We start from the raw sequence: 23,450 nt of genomic DNA, 5'->3' as shown, positions 1-23,450 counted from the left end.
TCATAAGGAACATATGACATAACATATTTGGAAACTTGAGGTCTTGGATTTAGGGCCTCACATGATCCAAGAACATCATTGAATGTGCCACCAAAGGTCCATAGTTGCAGATTTCTATTGCAAGATTGAAATCTACCAAATAACAAGAACACACTACTTGACAAAAGATGAATCATAACTCGAGCAGCACAAAACCAAATGAGTTGTGAACCTAGGAATATGATCCAGACTCAGGCTAGATCATACTCCGTACATTAGAAGTGCTAACTCAATCAAACAAAAGATCACTGAAATGATTGACAAACTGAAAATAATGACAAACATGAAAACAAAATAGTTTTGGTTGATGCAAGATTGCCCAAAACCCAAGATGATCCTCCATAAAAATTTTTGTTCACCTTAGGTATGCAACCTACAACATGAAACTAGACAATATTTATCAATACTTTTGTGGTTTTCTATGCAAGACACAATTTCTTTTGTCAAACCTTTGGATCCAATTTTTAAAAAATAACATCTTTGAAAATATGCGAGAACCAATCATGTTATAAATATATTTATGTGTGTGTGTGTGTGTGTGTGTGTGTGTGTGTGTGTGTGTGTGTGTGTGTGTGTGTGTGTGTGTGTGGATGTATGTATGTATGTATGTATATAACTCCCTATATATTATTTCTCAAAATAAGTTTACATTTTGTTTCCCTGTTCAAAGTGCAGGCACCAAGGGAAAATGGTTAAGGAAGAAAATCCCTAGTTTGCCTAGGACCAAGATCCTGATATAGAATGTACACCCCTTAATATTTAAGCTCTTGAGGAGGCATACCTAATTTTTACAAAGCATGGGTTTTTTACATTTGAGGAATACCCATATTTGGGTTTACAAGATGTCCTTATGAATTTAATTACATTAGTTTATGCTTTCCTTGAGTTTGATCAAAACCTCTTTTTTATTTTGAAGTTGCATATTCTTGTTTATATATTAATGTCTTCTTATGACAAAATGTTTCCAAATATCTTTTCCTCTCTTATTCCTTGCATCTTCAGACATACTTCAAGCTTAAGTTAAAGGTTACTATAGACATCTATTTAGTAAAAACAAAAGGATGTTTCATGAAATTGAGGTCCCTTGTAATTGATTAGCCTTATAGTATATTAAAATTTCACTAATTGTATTTAATGATAGAGATATTTTCCCATTCATGAATGATGCAGGAGCATTCTGGGGTGGTTAGCAATCCTGCATGTTGGAGGTATTTTGGTTTTGGAGTTGAGGAATCGGTCAATTCCTGATAGCACTCGGTCATTGAAGGTACTCAACATACATTGGGAGCTCGACTTATACTACATGGCTTGATTATGCTTGGTTGCAGTGTTGACCAAGTAGCTCGGTAAATAAAGGGGCTCGGTTCCTGGAGGAATCAACACATACTGCTGCTCAACAATGCTTGTGTGAGCTCGATGATGCTTGGAGGTTTTGTTGATACTAGATAGTTTGGTGGTTCTTCTTATGCTCGGTCATGTCCTGGTCTTGCTTTGACTAAGTTGTTTGTGATCAATTTCTAGTTTGAGCCGACCTTTGCATTTAATTTGGCTATATGTATTTAATGTAAGGGTTTATTTAATTTGTAACTTGCTAGGCCGACTTGTGGCTTAGTTGGGTATAAGTAAGGGGTCTTGTGGAGTCTTAAGTTAGATATGATCCAACTTGGGGAAGATGATGTGGAAGATAAGTGAAGTTTGAGAAGAGTTAGTAGCTGCGGCTTGGGAAACAAGGAGATTGCTTGGTGGGTTTACGAGCATAAGTTTAGATCTTCCTTGGAGATTTTTACCAAAGTGTGAATCTGGACTAGTTAGGGTTTGGGTTGGATCTTGAGGGATCTTGCAAAACTATTACTTTCTTTGTATTTGGTTGTAACCAAGAAGACCTTACAACCTGACAGATTGCATGTAATCTGTAGTTTTTATGAATAAAGAGTTATGTTTGGTATCATATCTTATATTGTGTGTTGTGTTTCTGTTGTGTGGTTATTTTCTAGGGGCTAGGACATCTCCTTTGGGGATTCTCCTCCCTTGTAGTGCATCAATGAAGGAATACTATATTTTACCATGTCCAATTTCCTAGACTTAATGTCATGTACTTTTTAATAATGGGATCTGATATAGCAAGTTTTATTTATGAATTCCTTATCTTTTCTTTTCTATTAAAATTTTAACTTTTTGGCGATTTAATGACTTATTCTTACATAACTGAAGCATTGATGGGGAAACCCTTCATTCTATATGTTGTACAGAGCAGAAGTTTAAAAAGTAAAAGCTAATTTTATTGATGATACACATGTTACATATAATATTAGTATTGAAATTAATTAATTAAATTATCTTGAACATACTTCAACTTAAGCATATGAATGTAATGATTCTAGAACAAATTTGTTGTAGAGAAAGGTGAAGTCTTTCTGCCAAATACATGATTCAATACCTCTAACTATGTTAAACTCTTCATAGCTTTTGGTTGGATGCTTGCGCACACGCGCACGCACACACACACACACACACAAACCTTAGATGATTGACACCTTCACTAGAGACATTTAAAATGGATTAGGGTTTTTCGTTTTGTACAATACTCTGGTACAAAATTTGGGTATTTCACCATCATAATTGGTAAGTAATGATTAATAGGAAATCAGTCATTTTAGAAATAGATTTAATAAATTTAATAAATTTAAATTTTATAATTAGATCAAACTCGGAGTCAACCTAAGGGGTTAAAATTAATTGACTAAAATGTTGAGTTTTCATTGTGGAGACTCACTCCAAAGGGACATCTTGATCTAAAGTGGGATTTTAAAGTTGTGATTTTTGGTCTTCCATAGTTAGTTTAATATGGAGATGGGATTTCTAAGTAATGACTCTTGATCTTCCATACCTAATTTACAACATGTTTACTTGTAAAGAGCTTGTATCATCTAATATACCTTTTCATCCTTCAAGATAACACAACTATCCCTAGGGATATAAGAAAGGCCCTTTTTAATTTTTAAATATTAGAGCTTATTGCGCAAAGAGAAAAATAGATTCTAATTTATTTACATATCGTACAATATACCCTCCATTTCAAGCAAAAAGTGAAGACACTTGTTATTTCTTTTTAGAGGATTAATTTAAAGGGAACAAGTATTATGTTAAAACTCTAGGACATGTTTATTTTGTTTCTCTTCTATAGTATATGCCATAGATATGGTACGTGCCACCCTTTACAAACCCTTCAAAAAGGAACGAACGCCTCACCTCCATCATATGATACCATTTATAGTATGAAAGAAGTGATCAACTCACTTTATATGACGATCTCTTTCACATGGTCAGCTAGATTGCAGCACCATTCAATACCATTTTTTGTCATCAAGACTACAACACCATTCAATAGCGGAGCTTGAGAGGTCTCATCATCTCATTATCTTCATGATCTAAAATCTGTACAACAAAACGAAAATAATCATTCTGCAAATGACAATCCAATTCTTAAAATACACCAATGCATAAGTTATCTTCAAACGTCTTAGCATAAGACTAAAGTAAAATTAAGCAAATGACTATCCAATTTCTAGAATGCAACAAGACATAAGTTATTCCCCTATATCATAACTTTAAAACACTTATGCATTGGCACACATATCCCAAATCCAAGAAGTTGCTTTCCCCTACACATATTGACTAGAAAAATGAAAGAGATAACATCTACTCACATGGCAGTGGTAGACATAACCAGGCTCATCACTAGCATTGAAGGGATAAGCACGCTTAGAACCCAACAAGGAGAAATCCACAACAACGGTGGTCATATAACCAGGCTCCATTTTGAACACATTCTTCCACCCTCTATCTGGACCAGCAACCGCCATTGTTTTCCCCATCGCATGTCTCCATATCTCACATCTCACCGCATCATTTTTCTGCTCCATGCAACTCTTGAACTCCTCCAAATCTACAATCTCTATCTGTTGAACAGCGTATAAAAGGGCGAGATGGATATGCAGGGGATGATTATCTTCCGTAAGATTGATAACATACCAAACTTCATTGCTCCCCTGTTTAGGCGTCTCAGTTGCAGGGGCACTGAATGGGAGGCCATTAACGAGCAATTGGGTTGGTTCTCCAGTAGAAGATTGGTACTCATACAATGCAATGAACCTTTTATGGACTGGGAGACCCTTTCTGGCTCGAAGGAATTGAAGAAGCTTTTGAGGGATTTGGGTTCGATCCTGTTATAGAAAAATAGAATATCAGATTTTAAAAAACAGAGAAACTAAACTTGCAGCTTCTTAGTAATACTAATTACAAATATATAGAGTGATATGACTTTATAAGATTCTACAATTATGACAATAAATTTGGGGAAACAATTCAATAGTTATTCAGTTAACTTTGTGTACCTACAGTTCCTAATCTGTATGTCAGAATTTATCAAATTTTTTGGTGAACGAACTTCTGTAGGTGGTGGAGAACTTAAAGCTAACCTTTTGGACATGGACGGCAACTGACTGGTTTCCCCTAATACAATTGATAAGAACTAGATGTGACTTAGAACTAAATGAAACTTATTTACAGCTAACTCAAACACATCTACAGAGCATCATTAAATTCCAACACCTGTTCCTCAGATTGTTCCGTGTTGTATTGGATGACGAATTTCATGATTTTGCTGTTGAGATCGTCGACCGAGTCCCCTGAGGGATATGGGTATTGTGCACTGTTGGTCAGGATTGCTGTATCTGTGGATGAAGCAGTGAAATCGATGATTATGTCTGCAATTTCAGAGGGGCCAAGTAAGTAGTCTTGTACTGTTACGGGCTTTGATAGATATGAAGAGTCGGAGCCAATGTGGGTCATGTTTAGGCCGTTGCTTAGAGCCAATTTGTAGAAGCGAGCGTTGCTGGCATTCACTATTCTGAACCTGTATTTTCTCCTCTTCACTTTCATGAAAGGCCAGGCCTTCCCGTTCACTATAATGGCGTCTCCGAAGTACTCTGGCTGCCACATACAAAGGGCAATCACATTGTTACATTTTAGTGAGTTTCAAATATTTAAATTATAAAATGATAATTTTCAGTCTAGAACTGAAGTCTTAGTGTGAGATGTTTAAGCCGTCTGCAACTTTTATACTTAAGAATAAAAGGGTCCAGTCATATGAAAAAGAATCAGAAGGCAGATTAATGAGATTTTCCTTAGATCCCATATCTAATAAACGTCATTAAAAATCATTTATTCATTCACTTAAGACTGTTGAAAAATGAGTAATATTAATATCAAAGACCTTGAGGTGCTAGGAGTTCAGTGGTAAAGCATGGAAGATTGTAGGTTCAGTTTGATGGAAATGGCTATCCCATATCTGAAGTGCATCAAGCATTTCTTATAATATTTGAGGAGCATTGACGTCTTGTGTATCTTAGGTAGTGTTAATCATTTTCTAGTAGTAATACCTTTTACTCTTCAACTTTTTAAGATTGTCTATATGAAATCACACTATTTAGTGGGTCTGAGGGAGAAGATGGTATAATTTTACACGCTAAATAAGTTAAAGTTTGGAATGTGTTGTTTAAATCAAATTCTAAAAGGATTAAAGTTTGTTGTTGCCAAATGACACACCACCCAAACAATTCAACATTTAGAGTGTGTTTTTTAAATCTAATTCTAAATAAGTCAAAGTCTAGAGTAAGCTATCATAAGTTGGATCTAAACCTTGACTTCTCTAAATAGTGGGTGAGAGGACTTACTGTAAACTTTGACTTGTTTAGAATCAGCTTAGAATGTGTTGTTTAAGACTTTTTGACTTAAAAAACACACTCCAACTCTGACTTGTTTGGATAGTGGGTTTGATCTAAACACCACATTCTAAGCTTTGACTTGTTTATAATCAGATTTAAACAATTCAAGTTTGGGTTTGTTTAGATAGTTGGATCTGATTTAAATAGCACACTCTAAAGTTTGACTTGTTTAGCTGGTGGATTTGAGTCAAACAACTGTTCAGCTTTTGTATTGTTTAGAATTAGTTTAGCGTGGGTTAAGTTTATTATATTTCCAATGTTCATAATAATTGTTGTTGTTTATAGATTTGATTATGTATTTTTTTAATCATCATTTTAAATCACACTGAGGGATCCATCATTAAGATTGTAGAGAGGAATAGAAGGTGATGATGGAGTACAAAGTGTGATCTGAAACATTGATTATAAAAAAATACACACACAACTGAATCCAAAACCAACAACAAAAATTAGAGCATATTGTTCAAGTTGGACTCAACAATTCAAAGTCTGGAGTGTGCTGTTTAAATCCAATTCTAAACAATTCAAAGATTGAAGTGTGTTGTTTTAGTTCGACCCACTATGTAAACAAGTCAAAATTTAGAGTATGTTGTTTAGGTTAGTTTGGCTAAAATTTGACATGTTTAGAATTCTAAACATGTCAAACTTGAGAATGAGTACTATCTAAAGAAGTCAAAACTTAAAGTGTGCTAAGTCCAATCTTAGATTTGAACCCTAACTTATCTATAGTTTAAATTCGTCAAAGCTTAAACGAACACATTCTAAACTCTAAGTATTTCAAATTCTAAACATGGAATAGTTAAATTAAATCTACTATCTAAAAAATCAAAATAATATTATCTATAAAAACTCACAATTATTGAGTATGAATATATACATGCAATCAAAACGAAAAACAGAATTACCTGCCATTGAGGATGAATGTGGGGATTGTTACCAGTGGAGTTCATGTAAATGGAACCATCGGTAGCAAAGCTCCTATCAAAGATGAGAATATGGCGGTCATACTCAGGCCCAGATGGAAGGTTTAGTGGCTTCTCTAAGTTGGGATTTCGAATAACATAGGCTCCCACAAGACCAGCAAGGAGATTAACTCTGGTTAAGCCCAAGGCATGGTCATGATACCACAAGTTGCCAGGAGACTGGAGATTGTTGTAGTGGTATTCTGCCTTCTTCCATGCCGGCCCTTTCTCCTTAAACTCAGCTGTAAACCAGGCAAGTGGGTGCCCATCAGACTGTGGTTCATGAATTCCACCATGCAAGTGAACCACAGTTGGGATTCCCCCTTGTTTGGGACTTGCTACCATTAGTGTGGGATCCCATGGAAGAATATGTTTTGATGGCAGATGGTTTTCCCAGCTCACTAACGTACCAATGCCTTGCATGGCTTCAATGGTTGGACCAGGCGCACTTGCACTTTCCTTTGACACTCCATATGCAAACACAGTACTTGCTGGTAGATCCCTGTGAAATTTCTGCCAAAACAACAAGTCTTTAACATTGTAATTCAAATATATTTGTTAAAGTTAATTTCAATAGATTCAATAATCGATAATCAAGATGAAATAGAGTTGAATTTTCTATAGTCAACGATATCTAGATTTGATTGGGTTTGGAATAAACAAAAGATGATTTTTTATTTATTTTTGATAGGTAATCGGTTTGAGCCTAGATTGATTATTATTATGTGTTACTCTCGAGTAGATTCAAACCCAAGACCTCCTCCATGAGAGGCTTGGAATTTAACAATGCGGTGTAAGCCCTTGCCTACACAAAAGATGAGAATTGTTTACAATCTGTTTTATTAATATAAATTTACATGGGTTTTGAAAGTCTATGATATCTAGATTTGATTGGGGTTTGGCTTAAACAATGTATTTTATGTTTAGACTTGTTTAAATGGCTTATCTGAAATCAAGCTAATAGATGGGTTCTATTGAAAATGTTGAAGTAAGTGAAAGCTTAGAGTGTGTTTTTGACTATGCAACATTTTTTTATATCTCATCAGAAATATTGTTCACTTTCTATTAATTAAGACTAATTCAAACATTATTCACTGAAGCTACAATCAAGATGAAATAGAGTTACAGATATTAAATTCTTGATAATTTTTAGTATCCATATATGTAGATTTCAACAGATTGTTCATGGATTAGCTTAAACAATATATTCTAAATTATGATGTCACCTTAAATCATACTAATAATTAAGTTTTATTGCAAAGAAGCTCATAATTTTATATAAATCATCTATAAATAAATCAAAACAAAAAAATTGTATCCTTTATTATGTAATATTTATTAACATCAATAGAAATCACGCTCCATGATTCATTAGTTTCTTCTCTCACCTTAATCTCATCTACTATAATTGTCTATGATCCATTATTCTAGATTCTCTAACTTCTATTTCAACTAAAAAATATTACATAATTAGCTATTCTCTTCTCTACATTTCTAAATTTCATTATCCACCCTCTAGACGAGCTAGAGTTGCAAGATAATTTTCTACTGCCCATGTGATATCAATGTACATATATTTATAGATTTAATTGGGTTTGGCTTGAATAGAACAGTTTACTTCTTGACATGCTTAAGTGACTCATCTTGGATCATACTAAAAGATAAATCTTATTGGTTATAATCCATAAAACGCCATGTTAACTCTTATTGATTATAATCCATAAAACGCCATGTTAACTCTACCTCATCTGTGATCTATTATTTTCTTCTCTAACTTTGTCCATCTGAAGTAATGATGTTAAAAAAATGTTACACAGTTTAAGCTCTCACTTGTTTAAACAAACCATTCTGAGGTTTCGAATTACTAAAATAACTCATCTAAAATCACATGAATATATGAGTTTTAGTGTAATGTCATATAAACCACCAAAACAAACTAAGATTTTGAATGAGTTGTTTTATTCGAATTTGACTTATAACATTTTTTTACATCAACATTTCGAAATCATACTCTATGATTCAGCATTATCTTCTCTATCCCAAACTCATCCAAAATATTAACATTAGAAAAACGTTCCACAATCAAATTCAAAATTTCTGATATCACAAACCATAAAAAGATCTATTATCAAAACTAATTCTTTCAATAGAAAAACTAAAAGCTACAATACATACCCATATAGTTTGGAACATTCCAATTCGGAGATAAGCAGGACTCAAAGCTCCCGCCTTGGAGATCACGTAGCCCTTTAACTTGGGCATGTCAGGAAGCTCATCTACAAACATCTCAAGAGAAGCTGCTGTTGCATACAAATCATCTGCACTGACCAAAACCATGCAAAACAACAACAATGACAATACAGTGAATAAAATCTTTCTTATCTTCATCTTCACAGCCTCCTGCAACAACACCATTGAATCATCATGACAAGATTAATGCTGAGAAATTAATGCTTGCTGATCAGACCATTTATAGCATTTTAATGATGTGAACTTGATTATTTTATTCTAAAGCTGTTTCAATCATGTTAGCAAAGTGCCCCGTGCCTGTCTCGTGCTGTAATATCTTTTTAAGCTTCATTCATGGTACTCAGAAAATGATGGGCACGATTCATTTCGAATTTTCTTGAAGCTCAACTGATCAATATTGATAGAAAATGAAACTTAAATGATCAACATTGTTAGAAAATAAAGAAAGTGGCCAATAAATAAAGGGTAAAGTGAGTACCACTAAGAACTCCACTGCTACTCAAGTGGAAGTGGAAATTGCGTAGCCAAGTCGTCACCAACGACGTAAAGCTGTCTCTTCTTTTTCAATGCCTCTTTTTGGGAGAATTTTTAATCCCTCACCAACTTTGGAGCAGCAAAAGGTATGTTTTCTTTTTAAAAGTTGATCCTATTTTTCTGTTTTACAACCATCTTCTCCTTTTTTTTTCTCATAAATTGTATTGTTCAACAGATTTTCATGTTATATTTTTATGTAATATTTATTTTTTAATATTATCATTAATTTAGTTCTATGGTGTCAAAAAATCATACAATTAAATTCTGGTAGTATTATCTATGACAATTTTTTTTTGATGAATAGTTCCTTATATTAAAAAAATACAATAAAGTTACATATTCACAAAAAAAGCGGCCGTGGGAAACAGGATCACCCCGCGAGTTCAAACGGCCTATGGTTGGACATCAACTATTCATCAAAAAAAATCTTCAGAAAACATAAAAAAATGCCAGTCGAGGGAGGAGGATCCTTATCATCAAATCCCCACCTAGGGGTGGGGTGAGTAGTCGGCTTAGGGCGAGCCCATCCACCATCCACCATCAGCATCGACATTATTGTCTTCTTTTTCTCCCTTTGACCTGGGAGGAGAAATGGCTAAGTCCACCCGAGAAAACACCCACTTGAGTGCGTAAAGGGCCAACTGGTAGCAAGAGCAGCAGGAGGAGCCATTGGGGACCACTCTGAGCCAGACCTCCAAGGAGGCAAGGTGGAGCGGTGTCAACCACTAGAGCCTCCAGAAGAGTGGTGTCGACCAAAAGCACCATCGCTTGGAGAGCGGTGTGGCTGAGAGCGAGGCGTGTGTGAGTGGCGAGCAGAGCTGCTACGTCCTCAATGACGACCGTGAGGAGGGGTATGCTTGCCAAAGGCCAAATCCCCATGGCCTTTCCCCAAAGTACCAATAGCTCCTATAGGTGAGCCACCTCTAGAGCCACTTTATCTGTTTGTACTTGAATCTACAACATGACATTGTTATAAATACATGCTTTAGCATACATAGCAACATTAATGTCAAGTGTGTTATTAGCATAAATAACTGCATTGCGATCTTTCTAAATGGTAAATAAGATCTCCAATTTAAAAGCATGCCATATCTTGGAGTACTTGAAAGGAATCTGAGTGTTGTCACCCATAACAACCATATGCCAAGAGAAAGGTTTTGGGTGGAAGGGGCAAAAGAGATCATAGATCCATCACTAGTAACACTGAGCTCGTCAACAGAACCAAAAAATGTGCAAAATGTCTCTGGTTGACCACAGAAAGGGCAACGGGGGTCAGGAACACCCAGATGTTGTAGCCAAGGGCCCAAAGGTAAGCCTCGAAAAAGAATACACCAGACGAAATGCACAATTTTAGGCTCAGTAATGGTTTGCCACATGGTGGAGAACCTATGACTCCAAGTACGGTGAGAAGATTGCAAATGTCATCGTTGGTTGAGAACTTCAACCATGGGCAGGTGAGGAACCAGCCATCAGTAGCCGAATCTAGGCCTGTAGCTGGTTACCATAGTGTTTGGATACCACTTCTAGTCTTTCCACTAAGGGCGAGAGGACTGAATGCCAACTTTATGTAACAAATGTGGAGGCACTGCATAAACTAGAAGATCAAAAGTTTAGCAATCTAGATGAGTGAGTTGGAATTGCACTTTCATGTCCTCCCATGACCGTAAGCTCATAGTAAATGTGGAGAAAAGATCTTTAGGGGTTCTTATGCCATGTTTAAAAAAATGCAGAGCACTAGCCCAATGCACTTTAGCCAGGGGAACACCTTGGATAGCAAATAATGGTGACCACTAGAGATTGTGTTGGTTCATGGAGAGCCCATCTCTGAACCCATCACCAACCCAGCGAAGGCAAGGCTTAATTGCTTCCCAGGCTTTCCAAATACTCTTAGCAATAAAAGTGCCTCGAATCTAGATAGGTTCAGTGGTCACAAGAAGGATCTGAAAACCAATCCCCTTCTAGACTGGCCGGTGAACCGAAAAGCCTGAAGAAATGCAATGTCATAACAAAATCTTTCAAGCTTCATTGCCAAAAAGAGCTTGGATCACCCATTTGGCACAAAAAGCAGTACCTTGCTTCTGGGTAGACAACAAGCCTAGGTCACTAGAATCTTTGGGAAGACAAAAAAAATCCCAAGCAACTCTATGAAAGCCTTGGTGAGAAGCATTTGAAGCCCAAAGGAAGTCGCATAATAGGCAGTCAAGTTTGAGATAAGAGGCCTTTGAAGGAGCCCAGTAGGAGGAGTAGTACACATGGGTGGCAACCAACACTTTGGAAAAAATTTGGAATTTGCCTGCAAGGGAGAGAGGTTTGGTGATCCAATACTCTAGCTTCTTTTCTATTCTTGCAAGAACCGCATTCCAGAGCCCGACGACGGAAGCTTGGAAGGCAAAAGGGATGCCCAAAAAATGAAAAACTTCACCATGTTGGACCCATTTCCATTGATATTTCCCAAGCCAAGTAGGAAGGGGAAGGGAAGACTGCTTGTAGCAAAGGGTTTTGTGCCACTGAATAGCACACCTTGAAGCAAGATAGAAGGTGTCAAGACATTGTAAAGTGAAGGCAACATTCTCTTCATCCTCAATGAGAGTGAGGAAGGATTCATCTACGAAATGGCCATTCACAAGCTAATCAGGGGAGTCCAAAAGACGGACCCTCCCTTGTAAGATGGAATTTTCGAGCAAGTACCCAAAACGTTCAACAACCAACACATAGAGAGAGGGCCCCAGTGGGCAGCCTTTTCGAATTGAATGATAAATCCTAAAGGCTTGAGATTGGCAGCTATTGATGGAGATGCAAGTAGAGGCATCCCTAAAAAGCATCTGGATTGACTGTAGAAAAGTAGGGCCAAACCCAAGCGCCTGAAGCCATGCAAGAGTGAAAGGCCACTCTATCTGGTCATTGTTAGAATTCTTTAGAATAACTGAGAGGGGGGGGGGGTGAATAATTTATCCAAGGTCCAAATGCCCTATTAATACTTTTTCACTACTTTTAATGAATCCATACACTTTTCATCCATCATATTAACAAGTTACAGTAAATCAACATGCAAAGATAAAACATGCAAGATCAACACATGACACAATGATTTACGTGGAAACCCAATTTGGGAAAAACCACCAGTAACATGCTACTTGATTCTCACTCTTCTGAAGTGATGCCTTGTTAAAAGCCTGCCCTGTTAAAGGCTTACAACACACTGTTAAATGTGACCTTGTTAGAGGATTTCACCAAACTGTTAGGAATGGGCCTGGTTAAAGGACTTTAGAACATTCACTTGGAATGTCACCCTGTTAAAGGATTTATCTCATGGCTATTAAACCAACCTAAGTCCATAGGATTTAAACTTTACTATTACAATTGCTAGAAAGTAATGATAATGGTCTTTTGATATGATATAACTTACAACATACTTTGCAGATTTCAGATCACACTTTCAGTTCAATCCTAATGCTTGGCTTCAATCACTTCAGCTCTGACTTCTTGACTTCTTCTCAAGCTTCGTCTCCTTGAGTCTTCTAACTCATTGTACCAATGCATCCATATCAGGGGTCTTCTTACTGAAACAGAGTCACTATGCTCTCTTATCTCCTTAGCACCTCCTTCAGCATTTCATGCTTTCATGCTTGACCACCTCTCTCTCTTTTTTTTCATTAACTTATGACTCCTTAAATACAAATCTGATTTACCTTTGCCGCTCATTTCTCCCTCTCCAATTTTAGGGTTTCGAATGGATTAGGTAGGATACAATGTATCTACCTCATATCTTGTTTTATCTTCAAACTTCGTTAGTTGTATCCTTAAAACGTTTTACATGGTGTTCTGTGCCACCAGCTCATCATTCTTATCTTCCATTTTAATTCACAAACTTCTAGATAACAACCTTGTCGGCTTAGATTTGGTGAATCTTCGATTTTTAAAATAATGCAGCAACTCGGCATTATTGATTTACTGGTGCTCGGCATCTCTGTGTTACTCGGCACTATTGGTTTTACTGGTGCTCGGCATTTCTATGTTACTTGATATTATTGGTTTTACTGGTGCTCGAAATCTCTGTGTTACTTGGCACCTATCGATTTTACTGGTGCTCGGCACTTGATATCACTCGACACTTGAACTTGCTCGGCACTTGAAGTTTACTCGGCACTTGAACTTGCTTAGCACTTGAAGTTTACTTGGCACTTACTAGGAATTTGCTCGGCACATACTAGCTTGCTTGGCTCCTTCTCTCTAATGAACTTAGTTGAGCTTTACAAATGTCTTAGCTAAAACCTTACATCTTTGATATGTTTCAGTGTGCCCATTCTCTGTATCTTATAGTATGTCATCAAATACACTTTTTCATCAATGACTTAGTTGATCCTTGTACTTCATTACAACATCATAACTTCAACCTTTCTCTAGGTGTTCTAGTTACATCTTATTGATTGCCTCCTCCTTGACAATCAACTAATTGATAGTATTTGGATCACTAAAGCAATTGTCATTCCTGCAAGTAGCAAGTTTGACATCAATGACAAAACAATGATTGAGAACATTCTTTACCAGTTCCATATATCATTCCAATAGCTTTTCTTATGATCATTTCAATCATTTCCAACAATAAGCTTTGGCAAAATCAATCTTGAGAAAGATGGCTTGTTTCTTGGAGTGTTGAACTCATTCCATCCCTTCCCACACAACAATTATATTGTCTAAGATATAATGGGATTTGATAAAACCCATTTGTTCAGGGCGAATAATCTGAGGAAGAAGATGACAGATTTTAAGAGAGAGAGCCTTGGCAATGATCTTGTACGAGACATTCAACAAGGTGATGGGGCTCCAATTGCATATATCTTTAGGGTCACCTGCCGTATGTATGAATTTGATATTCCCCTTATTAATAAGATTGCCTAAAGAGCAGGAATTGTAGGCATCAAGGTAAACATTATGTAGGTCTGGTCCAATCTCTTCCCAAAAGGCTTTGTAAAATTCACAAGGGAAACCATCACAACGAGGGGCCTTATCGTCCGCCATGGAGAAAATAGCTTCCTTGAGGTCCACTAAATTGAGCTTCTTCTTGTAGAATGCATATTATTCTAGATCGAGTCTTTTAGGAGTGACATCCAAGCAAGCCTACAAGGCTTGATTCTAGTCTTTTGAAGGGTCCTACACCATGAAACTTTTTCATAGTGGTGAATGAAAGATTGGAGAATGTCAGGAAGCTCACAAAAGGAGTGTTGACCCTCTTGAATGCGTTTGATCCCCATTGCAGAATGGCAAGCCCTCAACGCATGAAAAAATTCCTTGGAAGCTTGATCCCCAACCTCCAGCCAATGTAGGTGGGCTTTGAGTTGAGCTTCCTAGGTAGTATAATTGTTTGCAACCTACTTCTGGTGGTGGAGGTTGGCAAGCCGAACCTAGAGATTCGTGTCAAATGGATTTATGGCTAGAGCTTCAGTGGCCATACAAAGATCTTTCGTAGTGGCATCATTGGATCTCTTGCGGTAAGTGGCCAACTATCTCTCATAAATGCGAAGAAACCTTGCAGTATGGGTGATGACATCATTCCATCACTGAATCGACCCAGATGTGGAATGGGGCCTAGGTTCAAGATTCCAAGTTTGTAAAATATGAGAGGCAGTGGGCAGATGTGACAACATAGAGGTATTAAGGTAAAACTGAGTTTTACAATTACGAGGAGGGGCAAAGTGCCAACTAATGGAGAAGTGAATGGGAAAATGGTCAGAAAGAGTCACTTTAGTGAGTGGAGTGACAGGTAGCAGACTCATGTGAGAAAAAGGAAAAAAAGGATCTATGACAGTTTGATTTGCTGAAGGAAATATATTCTACTAAACAATTGCTTAAATATGGTAAAATTTAATATGATGATTAGTATCAAGCTATAATGTTAGTTTTAATATAATTAATATAATATTTATTTAGTACCTTTTTTTATAAGTGATATATTTTATTGATCCAAAAACAGTTTAGATTTGCAAAATAGAATGCTTAAATTGCTTGATTTTCAAATCCCATTCATACATTGTTGCCCAAAAAGAAACATATTACCCCTTCAAACATTAATAGGGATGTATACATAAGACATAGACATACTTAGATCACAAGTGTAGGAAACAGGTCCTATTATAAAAAATGGGCTAAGAAAACACTACTAGGCTAGAGCTCACATGTGGTGACCCCAATTTTCCATCATTTCCTCCCGATCTCATTGATCATCACACCACCTATCATAACCACCTTATTCCCCTTCATGCAAAAAATAGGTGGCAACACCTCCCTTGAAATCAACATGAACTGCCTCTTCCTCCTCTCTTCTGCCATTTGCCTCTAATCCTCCTCCTTGGAGTAATAAATTCATTACTCTTATAATAGATATTGTTAGTCCTAATAATGATATGACAAGAATAACTACAAATAAGAGGTGGTGAATCTTTTTATAGATTGACATGTAGGAGTAGAGAGTGAAGTTTAAAGAGGGTAGATAGGATATAATCTACTTATTTCACATTCTTTCAATGTGTGATTATGCTACAACATGCTAGAGTAGTATTCAAAATTTATTTTGAGTTGTGAGGGGATTTTTTTAGACATTGAATAACAATACTTGGGGTCGCAACATTTGGTTCTTCTCACTCTCTAATGGGTGGCTCTATCAAGTAATGGTAGGGGTAAATAGAGGGAGATGACAAACAAATGTGAATAGTAGTAGTACGAGAAGGAAGGAATGGGTGAAAATGAGTGGATATTTATAGAGTTTTTGGAGATGAAGATCTCAAATCCAAATTTGTAGGTTTGGTTGGTAAAGAGTACAAACATAATAGAATCTATATTGATAGAACTCCTTATATGTGGTATTAGAAAACCCTTCACAAAGCTCCTATTAGATCTCCATCGATAGGGAGATAAAACATGTTTGACATAACTTTGACCCTAAGTTGCATTTGTAATAACCTGAAAATGGTCTTCTAAAACAAATACCCCTAATCCTAATTATCGACCTAAAATCATCAAAATTCTTAATTAAAAGGCACACAAGTTCTATCATTACTATCATCTAAGTACAAGATTGCATGAAATCATTAACTTGCAATAATCATAAATAAATCTATTAATTCTTAAATATCGACATTAATTGACAATTAAATCATCCTAAATCAATTAATTTAATTTAATGTCCCAACACATTGATTAAATTGAACCTATTTTCTAATTTGAAAAATGAATTACAATAACTAAATTGAATTAAATCTCTAAGAATATCAGTAATTGAATGAAATATTCATAAATTGAGAAAATCCTATTAAATGAGATAAATATTCAAGTATCTTCAATTATCTTCTCCTAAACTCTAAAATTGATAAAAATAAATCTAAAACAAAGTTTGAGTGAAAAGTTGAGTTCAAATTTGAAACATGAAATCAAAAAGTAAATAAAAAAGAGTTGACTATGCATATATCAAAAATGCATGTTAAGTGAACCTTTACATCATTGCTATAAAAAGAGAACCAGTTAACTTAACTATCTATAACAAGTGGATTAGTTAACCCTCTATTAGGAAAGTGAAATGTACTTCTACCTTCTAAGGTATCTGATCAACATGAAATGCATGGATCAATCTCAACTTGAACTCATTCTTGGGACCTATAAATTCAAAGCTCTAAACCCTCATTTCTTATAAGCAAGGGTAAAATTACAAAGCTATGTCACCTTTCAGGCTAACTTATCAATATGATTGAATTTGATTTTTTCTATCTAAAAATCAATTTTGTTCAAACATATGATCTAGATGAATTTATTCTAGCTAACTTATATATGGTCTCACACTTTTCCAATTGGAAATGTTTGCATGTTTTATACTAGTTTGTATCCAATTATTAAAAAAAAAAATTATTTTTTTAAAAATGACTTTTAAATAGCTCTTACTATTTTTAACGATATCTTTTTAATAACTTATAAACACCTTTTTATAGATCTCAAAATCTAGAATATTGTCATATAGATTTTATAGTGTTTTAATAAGATATAGTATATTGTAATTAAAAAATTCTACACGCATGTATTTTAACACTAAAAAAATGTCAATTTTGAGAAAGAAAAAAATATTAAATCATATCAAAAAAATTTAAAATTTAAATATTTCATTTTAGAGGACAAAGTCCTCTTCTAGAATGTATAAAATTTTTCTAATTAGAATAGATTTGTTTTGAAAAATGTGGTGGGAGATGAAATCTATCAATTTCAGGTGAGTAAAGATTTGAATCATTATAAAAGATAAACTATAGTTCTAAAGACAATTTTTATTTTATATTGTTCTAGATATATATGTTATCTATAATATAGTTTGAGATCAAAGGGAAATAAGTTTATTTCCATAAAGTTTTGTGGTGGGAGCTAGACCCCTAATTTTCATCATTTTTTAGCAACTTAAAAATTACCTATAAAAATTAGGAAAATACATCATTCTTATTCCAAATTATTATTAAAAATTATAATCCTAAACTTCTTCCATTTCTACACATTTCATTAGTTTTCTAAATAATAATACTGATTTTATGTCATTGAAGTGAAATGGTTATACTTTTGTTAGCCTTTTCCTCTACAAAAGGGTGAGACAGGTTTGTGTTTTTACCCGCAATTGAAGAGTAAGTTAAAATGTTGAATTTGCTCTAGTGATATTGTGCATCCTTGCTATTGAATCATTTCTATTGTTGAGCTCATAGATTATTTCTTATTATTGCATACACTATCCCAAAAAAATGGATTAATTACATTCATACTAAATCCTCATTTCAATAGCATCTATAGTCATTTTCAAAAGCTTGAAAATTTTGAGAGCATCACACTCATATTGAATAGAAGGCAATAGGTCACTTTATCAAAGTTTTTTAGCATATTATCTGATTATTTGATTTTAATAACCATGAATCTAATGACTTATTGAGGTGTTGTATTGCAGCTGCTATTGGGACTATAATTGGAACAATTGTTATGTTGCAATTGATGGAAAACCTTATTGGTAAGACAATTGCTATTTGAGTAGAGTTTCATATCAAGATGATTGATGAAGAGGATTTGAGAAGAAAAGATAACAAAAGGACCTAGAGGAAAGGTTGAGTTATGAGAAACTAGAATGGGCATTTGATTAGTTAGACCTTGACAAGATAATTTGATTGTTGATCATAACCTAAGTGGAGAGTTCTATTGAATCCTAAAAGGAATGATCAAAGAAAGATCAAATGCATAGGCTTGAATGAGAAAAGAGCAAAAGATTAGGAACTAGAAGTATATGTCAAGTGATGCTAGTGTTGATTGAGTGACAATATAAGCTGGGCAAAATACAATGTTGACCGAGTATCAATATCAAACAAGTATCAGAGAGTATGCTTAACATAATAGTTAGTATCAACCGAGTAATACAATTTTGACTAAGTATTAGAAGATAGTGTTGGCCTACTATCAACATTTGATAGTTTATGAGGAAATCTTGATTTCTATCCAACATAATTGAATTCTTAGAAAAGGTAAAAAGTGTTGAAGATAAGGATGAATGACCTGGAGCATTTAATGCAAGAGAAATCATGTTTGAGAATTTTTAGGCATGGATTCAAAGAGAAGTTTTGATAAGTTTCTATAAGGGGAGAAGGAGAACAAAATGATGGATAGATTTATTGTATGTGTGGAATATGATCAAAACTCTAAGATCCACAATGGTGCTTAAGAAACAAAAGATCAAAACTACTTTTATAAGGAGGCATAAGGGTAACCTAAAAGAGGTTGACAAGTAGATATTTTGTTGATTCTATTGATAGGTGAACTTAAGTAGGAGGTTGAAAAGTTATGAAGAGGCGAAGTGTGATTGTTTGAAGGATTTCCAAGAAGATAAGAAACAAAGATGATAATGGAGGCTAGTCATTGAATCAACATATAAGAGACATTTTGATATGTATTTGTAAAGTGATTTGTATTTATCAAATCAACCTGTTGTTACTTTTTAACCATTGTATTGGTATTGAAATCCTTCAATCAAGGTTGACCTAATAGTCATTTGTAAGTCCTTTAATCAAGGTGACATTCTAATGGAATGTTCTAAAGCCCTCTAACTAGGCCACTCCTAATAGGATGCTTAAATCCTTTAACAAGGTCACCTTTAACAGTGTGTTTTGTAACCCTTAATAGGGTTGGCTCCTCACATGCCTCACTTTAGAAGAGTGAAAATTGGTAGCATGTTACTGGTGGTTTTTTCCAAATTAGGTTTTTGTTAAATCTTGGTGTCATACTTGTGTGGATGTTATTTGATATGTTTTATTGTTAGTGTTTTACATTCTGCAAAGTTTTCCACTACTAGGACAATGGACTGCAAGTTTTATGTTGTTGATTATTTGCTTTAGAGACTGAGCTACTTAATGATTAGATGTGAAGTAATTAAAAGTTGAATTGGCACATCTAGCCTTGAGGATAACTTTCACCCCCCTCTCAATTATTCTAAATCAATCTAATAATTGGTATCAAAGTATTGGTGGTTGTAAAGAAAAGCTTGAAGACCTATACTTGAAGTTAAAGACCAAGATGTAAAAAAAGGAGGTACCAGAGATGAACAAGGAGAACTTCCCTGCATGGAAGAGTCCAATGAAGTTTTATTTGGTAGGAATTGGAGGAGAAATACACTACGTGGAACATGCATATGTATAGATACCAAGACCTCTGATAGTTCAACATATGAAAGAGAAGAATGAACATAATTAGGGAATGATGGAGATTGCATCGACCCTAAGTTATATTGAGTTTGATGATATAAAGGAGTGCACTAATACCAAGAAAATGTGGGATACACTGCAAACTATCTATGGAGGAAACAAAAATGTTTTAAGGGAAAAATTAGAAATCTTGAGAGGCAAGTTCAATGTGATGAGAATGGCAAAAGGTGAAATTATTGCTCAATATTGTGGACAAGTCAAATAGGTGGTAAATTCTATAAGAGGATCTAATGGAAAGATTGATGATGAAACTATGATTAGCAAGGTAGTGAGAACCCTACTTCCTGTTTATGATACTAAAGTCTCTACAATACAAGAACTAAGATGTACACTTGGTAACAATCTAACTTTGGAAGGATTAGTTGGTGGACTTATTGCTTTTGAATTGTCAAACATTGTTAATTTTACTCCTACTACTATCGAATCAACTTTCAAATGTGAATTGGTTCTTAATAAGAAAGGAAAAGGAAAATGTGTGAATAGTGATAGTGATATCTCTGATGATAATCTTGGTGATCTTGAAGAATTAATGGCTAGAAGACTTCCAAGAGGAAAAGAGAAATTCAAAAGTAAACTTCCTATAATGTGCTTTTCATGTAACAAAGTTTGTCGTATTGCTACAAGGTATCCTAACATGGAAGACAAGGATGAAGGAAAAGAGAGCAGGTATAAAGGCAAAAGAGATGACAAAGACAATAGAAGAAATAAGAACTACAAAGAAAAAGGTAAGAAATCTTGCTATATTGTAAAGAAGAAATTGACAATGAGTCTGATAGTAATGATGAAGAAGTTTTTTATGTTTCTATAAAAGAATATTCTGGTGAAGATGAGAAAATTGTACTAATTTCACATGTGAGTAAAGGTGGTAGATGGATAATTGATAATGGTTTCTCACATCACATGATTGGTCATAAAAGTAAGTTTGAAACCTTAGAACAATATAAAGATAGTTGTGTCAAGTTTGGTAATGATGCCTCATGTCTTGTGAAATGTAAAGGATCAATAAAACTAACTAATAAGATTAGGGGTGACAATATTATTAGGTTGAAGGACTTGACTATAACTTGTTGACTATTTCACAGTTGAACAAATCAGAATAAAAAGGTTAATTCCATCACAAGAAGGCTAAGATATTTGATGTAAATGGTGAACTAATTGGAAGTGGAGAATAGATAAGAGGTAACTTGTGCTATCTAGATTTATCTAATGAGATTTGTTTATTTGTACAATTTGGTGATATATGGCTATGGCATAAAAGGTTATGCCATGTGAACTTTGACAATTTAGTAAGAATTAGTAAGATGAAAAGAGTAAGAGGATTACCAAAGTTGAAGAAACCTAATAATGCTATGTGTAAACAATGTTAGTTGGGTAAAATAAAAAAGTCTAGTTTCAAGAGCAAGACCTATTCATCTAATGATATTTTGGAATCAGTTCATAATGATTGTTTTGGGCCTATTGGAGTGAAAATCTAATACGATGATAAATATTTCATTGTATTTTTTGATGTCTACTCTATAATGATGACTTTTATGTTTTTAAAAGAAAAATCTAATGCTCTTAAATTATTTAAGTGGTATTTGGAAAGAGTTGAACATGAAATAGGTAAAATTATGAAATTCTTGAGATACGATAGAGGAGAATTTATCTCTAATGAATTCAACATATTATGCAATAATAGAGGAATCAAGAGACATATGTTAGCACTTAGAACCCCTCCATAGAATGGAATAGCTGAAAGGAGGAATAGATCAATCATGGATTATGCTAAAATATTGATGATGGAGAAAAATGTATCAAAGAAATACTAGAGAGAAGTTGTAAGTACAATAGTTTATACTTTGAATCAAGTACAAGTCAAGAAAGGTACAAATATTACACCCTTTGAGTTATGATATGGCTATGCACCTAATGTGAAGTACTTTAAAGTATTTGGAAGAAAATTTTATATACTAAAGGACAATAGAAATGGAAAACTTGATGCTAAAACTAATTAAGGCATTTTCCTAAGATATTCCACTAAGGGTAAAGCTTATAAGTGTTTGAATTCTAATACTAAAAAAGTTGTGGAAATTTGATGAATATGAAGAAAAGAATGAAGTTGAATGCAAGATATAACATGAAGATTGTAGAATATTTATATATGTCAATGAAGGTGAGACCTACACCTTACCTGAGCCAAAGAACAAGGCTATTGAGAAACAAAAAACTATCCTTCCTCTTCTCTATTCAATACCACATCCTTCAGATGATTTACAACTTAAATGAATTAGTATTGTCAATAATCTTGACATTAATCAAAAAATAACAAATCATCTAACTCTTCTATATACAGTTTGTAGCTCAGTAACCTTGTTCTTCATTAGCATCACTTTCATTCATCAACATCTATCGTGTCCAACAATATCTCCCTTTGATATCCATGAAAACACATTATGAATTATACTAGGATATCAAACTTTGTCAAATGATCATTAATAAATCTCACTTATCATTAAGTCTCCCCCTTTGATTATGCTTCCTTGTTCTTTCTTCCATCTTCCTTCTCTTCTCAGTTCTTATGTAATAATATATTTCCTCTTTGTCAACAATCAGAATTGAATTTATCTATAACTCTATTTACCATCTTCTTCCTCTTTCTCTCCCCTTTTATCATATTCTCCCCCTTAGGTATATCTCACTCACTTCATGCAATACTCCTCCCCCTTATTCTTTATCTCCCACTTTTACAACAATGTCAAAGGTATCAATAAACTTCTACTAAAAACTTATTTTCCATGTAGTTATACCATGTACCTTGCATATATTGATCACTTTTGCTTCTTTATATAATTTTCAAAAAATTATGACTTTCTAAAGAGTGAACTCGTGTATCAACTCACAAATAGATATTATGATAAAGCATGACTTGATGGAATTCCACATTTTCTTCTAGTGAACATTAGATAGGGGAATTACCCCTAGTTTACCTCTAATATATTCAAAGGTATTCTTAGGTAATGGATTTGTAAATATATTTTAAATTTATTCATTTGACTTCACATATTCCAACCTTATATGTTTCTCGTAAACTTTCTCTCTCATATAACGATACTTGATAGATATATGATTTTCTTTTT

The 23,450-nt window shown here is 34.5% G+C and overlaps 1 protein-coding gene across 2 annotated transcripts; it reads right to left on the bottom strand.

The window, feature by feature from the left end:
• Positions 1–3,112: 3,112 nt before the first annotated feature.
• Positions 3,113–9,493, bottom strand: LOC149551761 (multicopper oxidase LPR1-like). 2 transcript variants are annotated; one of them, XM_089787260.1, is made up of 6 exons: positions 9,335–9,493; positions 8,963–9,187; positions 6,731–7,300; positions 4,651–5,031; positions 3,747–4,262; positions 3,113–3,474 (listed from the first exon to the last, which is right to left on the bottom strand). In XM_089787260.1, exons 2-6 carry the CDS (start codon positions 9,173–9,175, stop codon positions 3,421–3,423), a joined length of 1,734 nt encoding a protein of 577 aa, XP_089643386.1. In that variant the 5' UTR covers positions 9,176–9,187; positions 9,335–9,493; the 3' UTR covers positions 3,113–3,420. The 2 variants fall into 2 exon arrangements, with proteins under 2 accessions (XP_089643386.1, XP_089643385.1); XM_089787259.1 differs by lacking the exon at positions 9,335–9,493 and having other exon boundaries at positions 8,963–9,228.
• Between the last annotated feature and the right edge of the window lie 13,957 nt (positions 9,494–23,450).

This window comes from Cupressus sempervirens, chromosome 6 (genome assembly GCF_028749045.1).
Source record: "Cupressus sempervirens isolate cs-2001-9-10 chromosome 6, ASM2874904v1, whole genome shotgun sequence".
NCBI lineage: Eukaryota > Viridiplantae > Streptophyta > Pinopsida > Cupressales > Cupressaceae > Cupressus > Cupressus sempervirens.
This window is presented reverse-complemented; position numbering and strand designations above follow the sequence as displayed.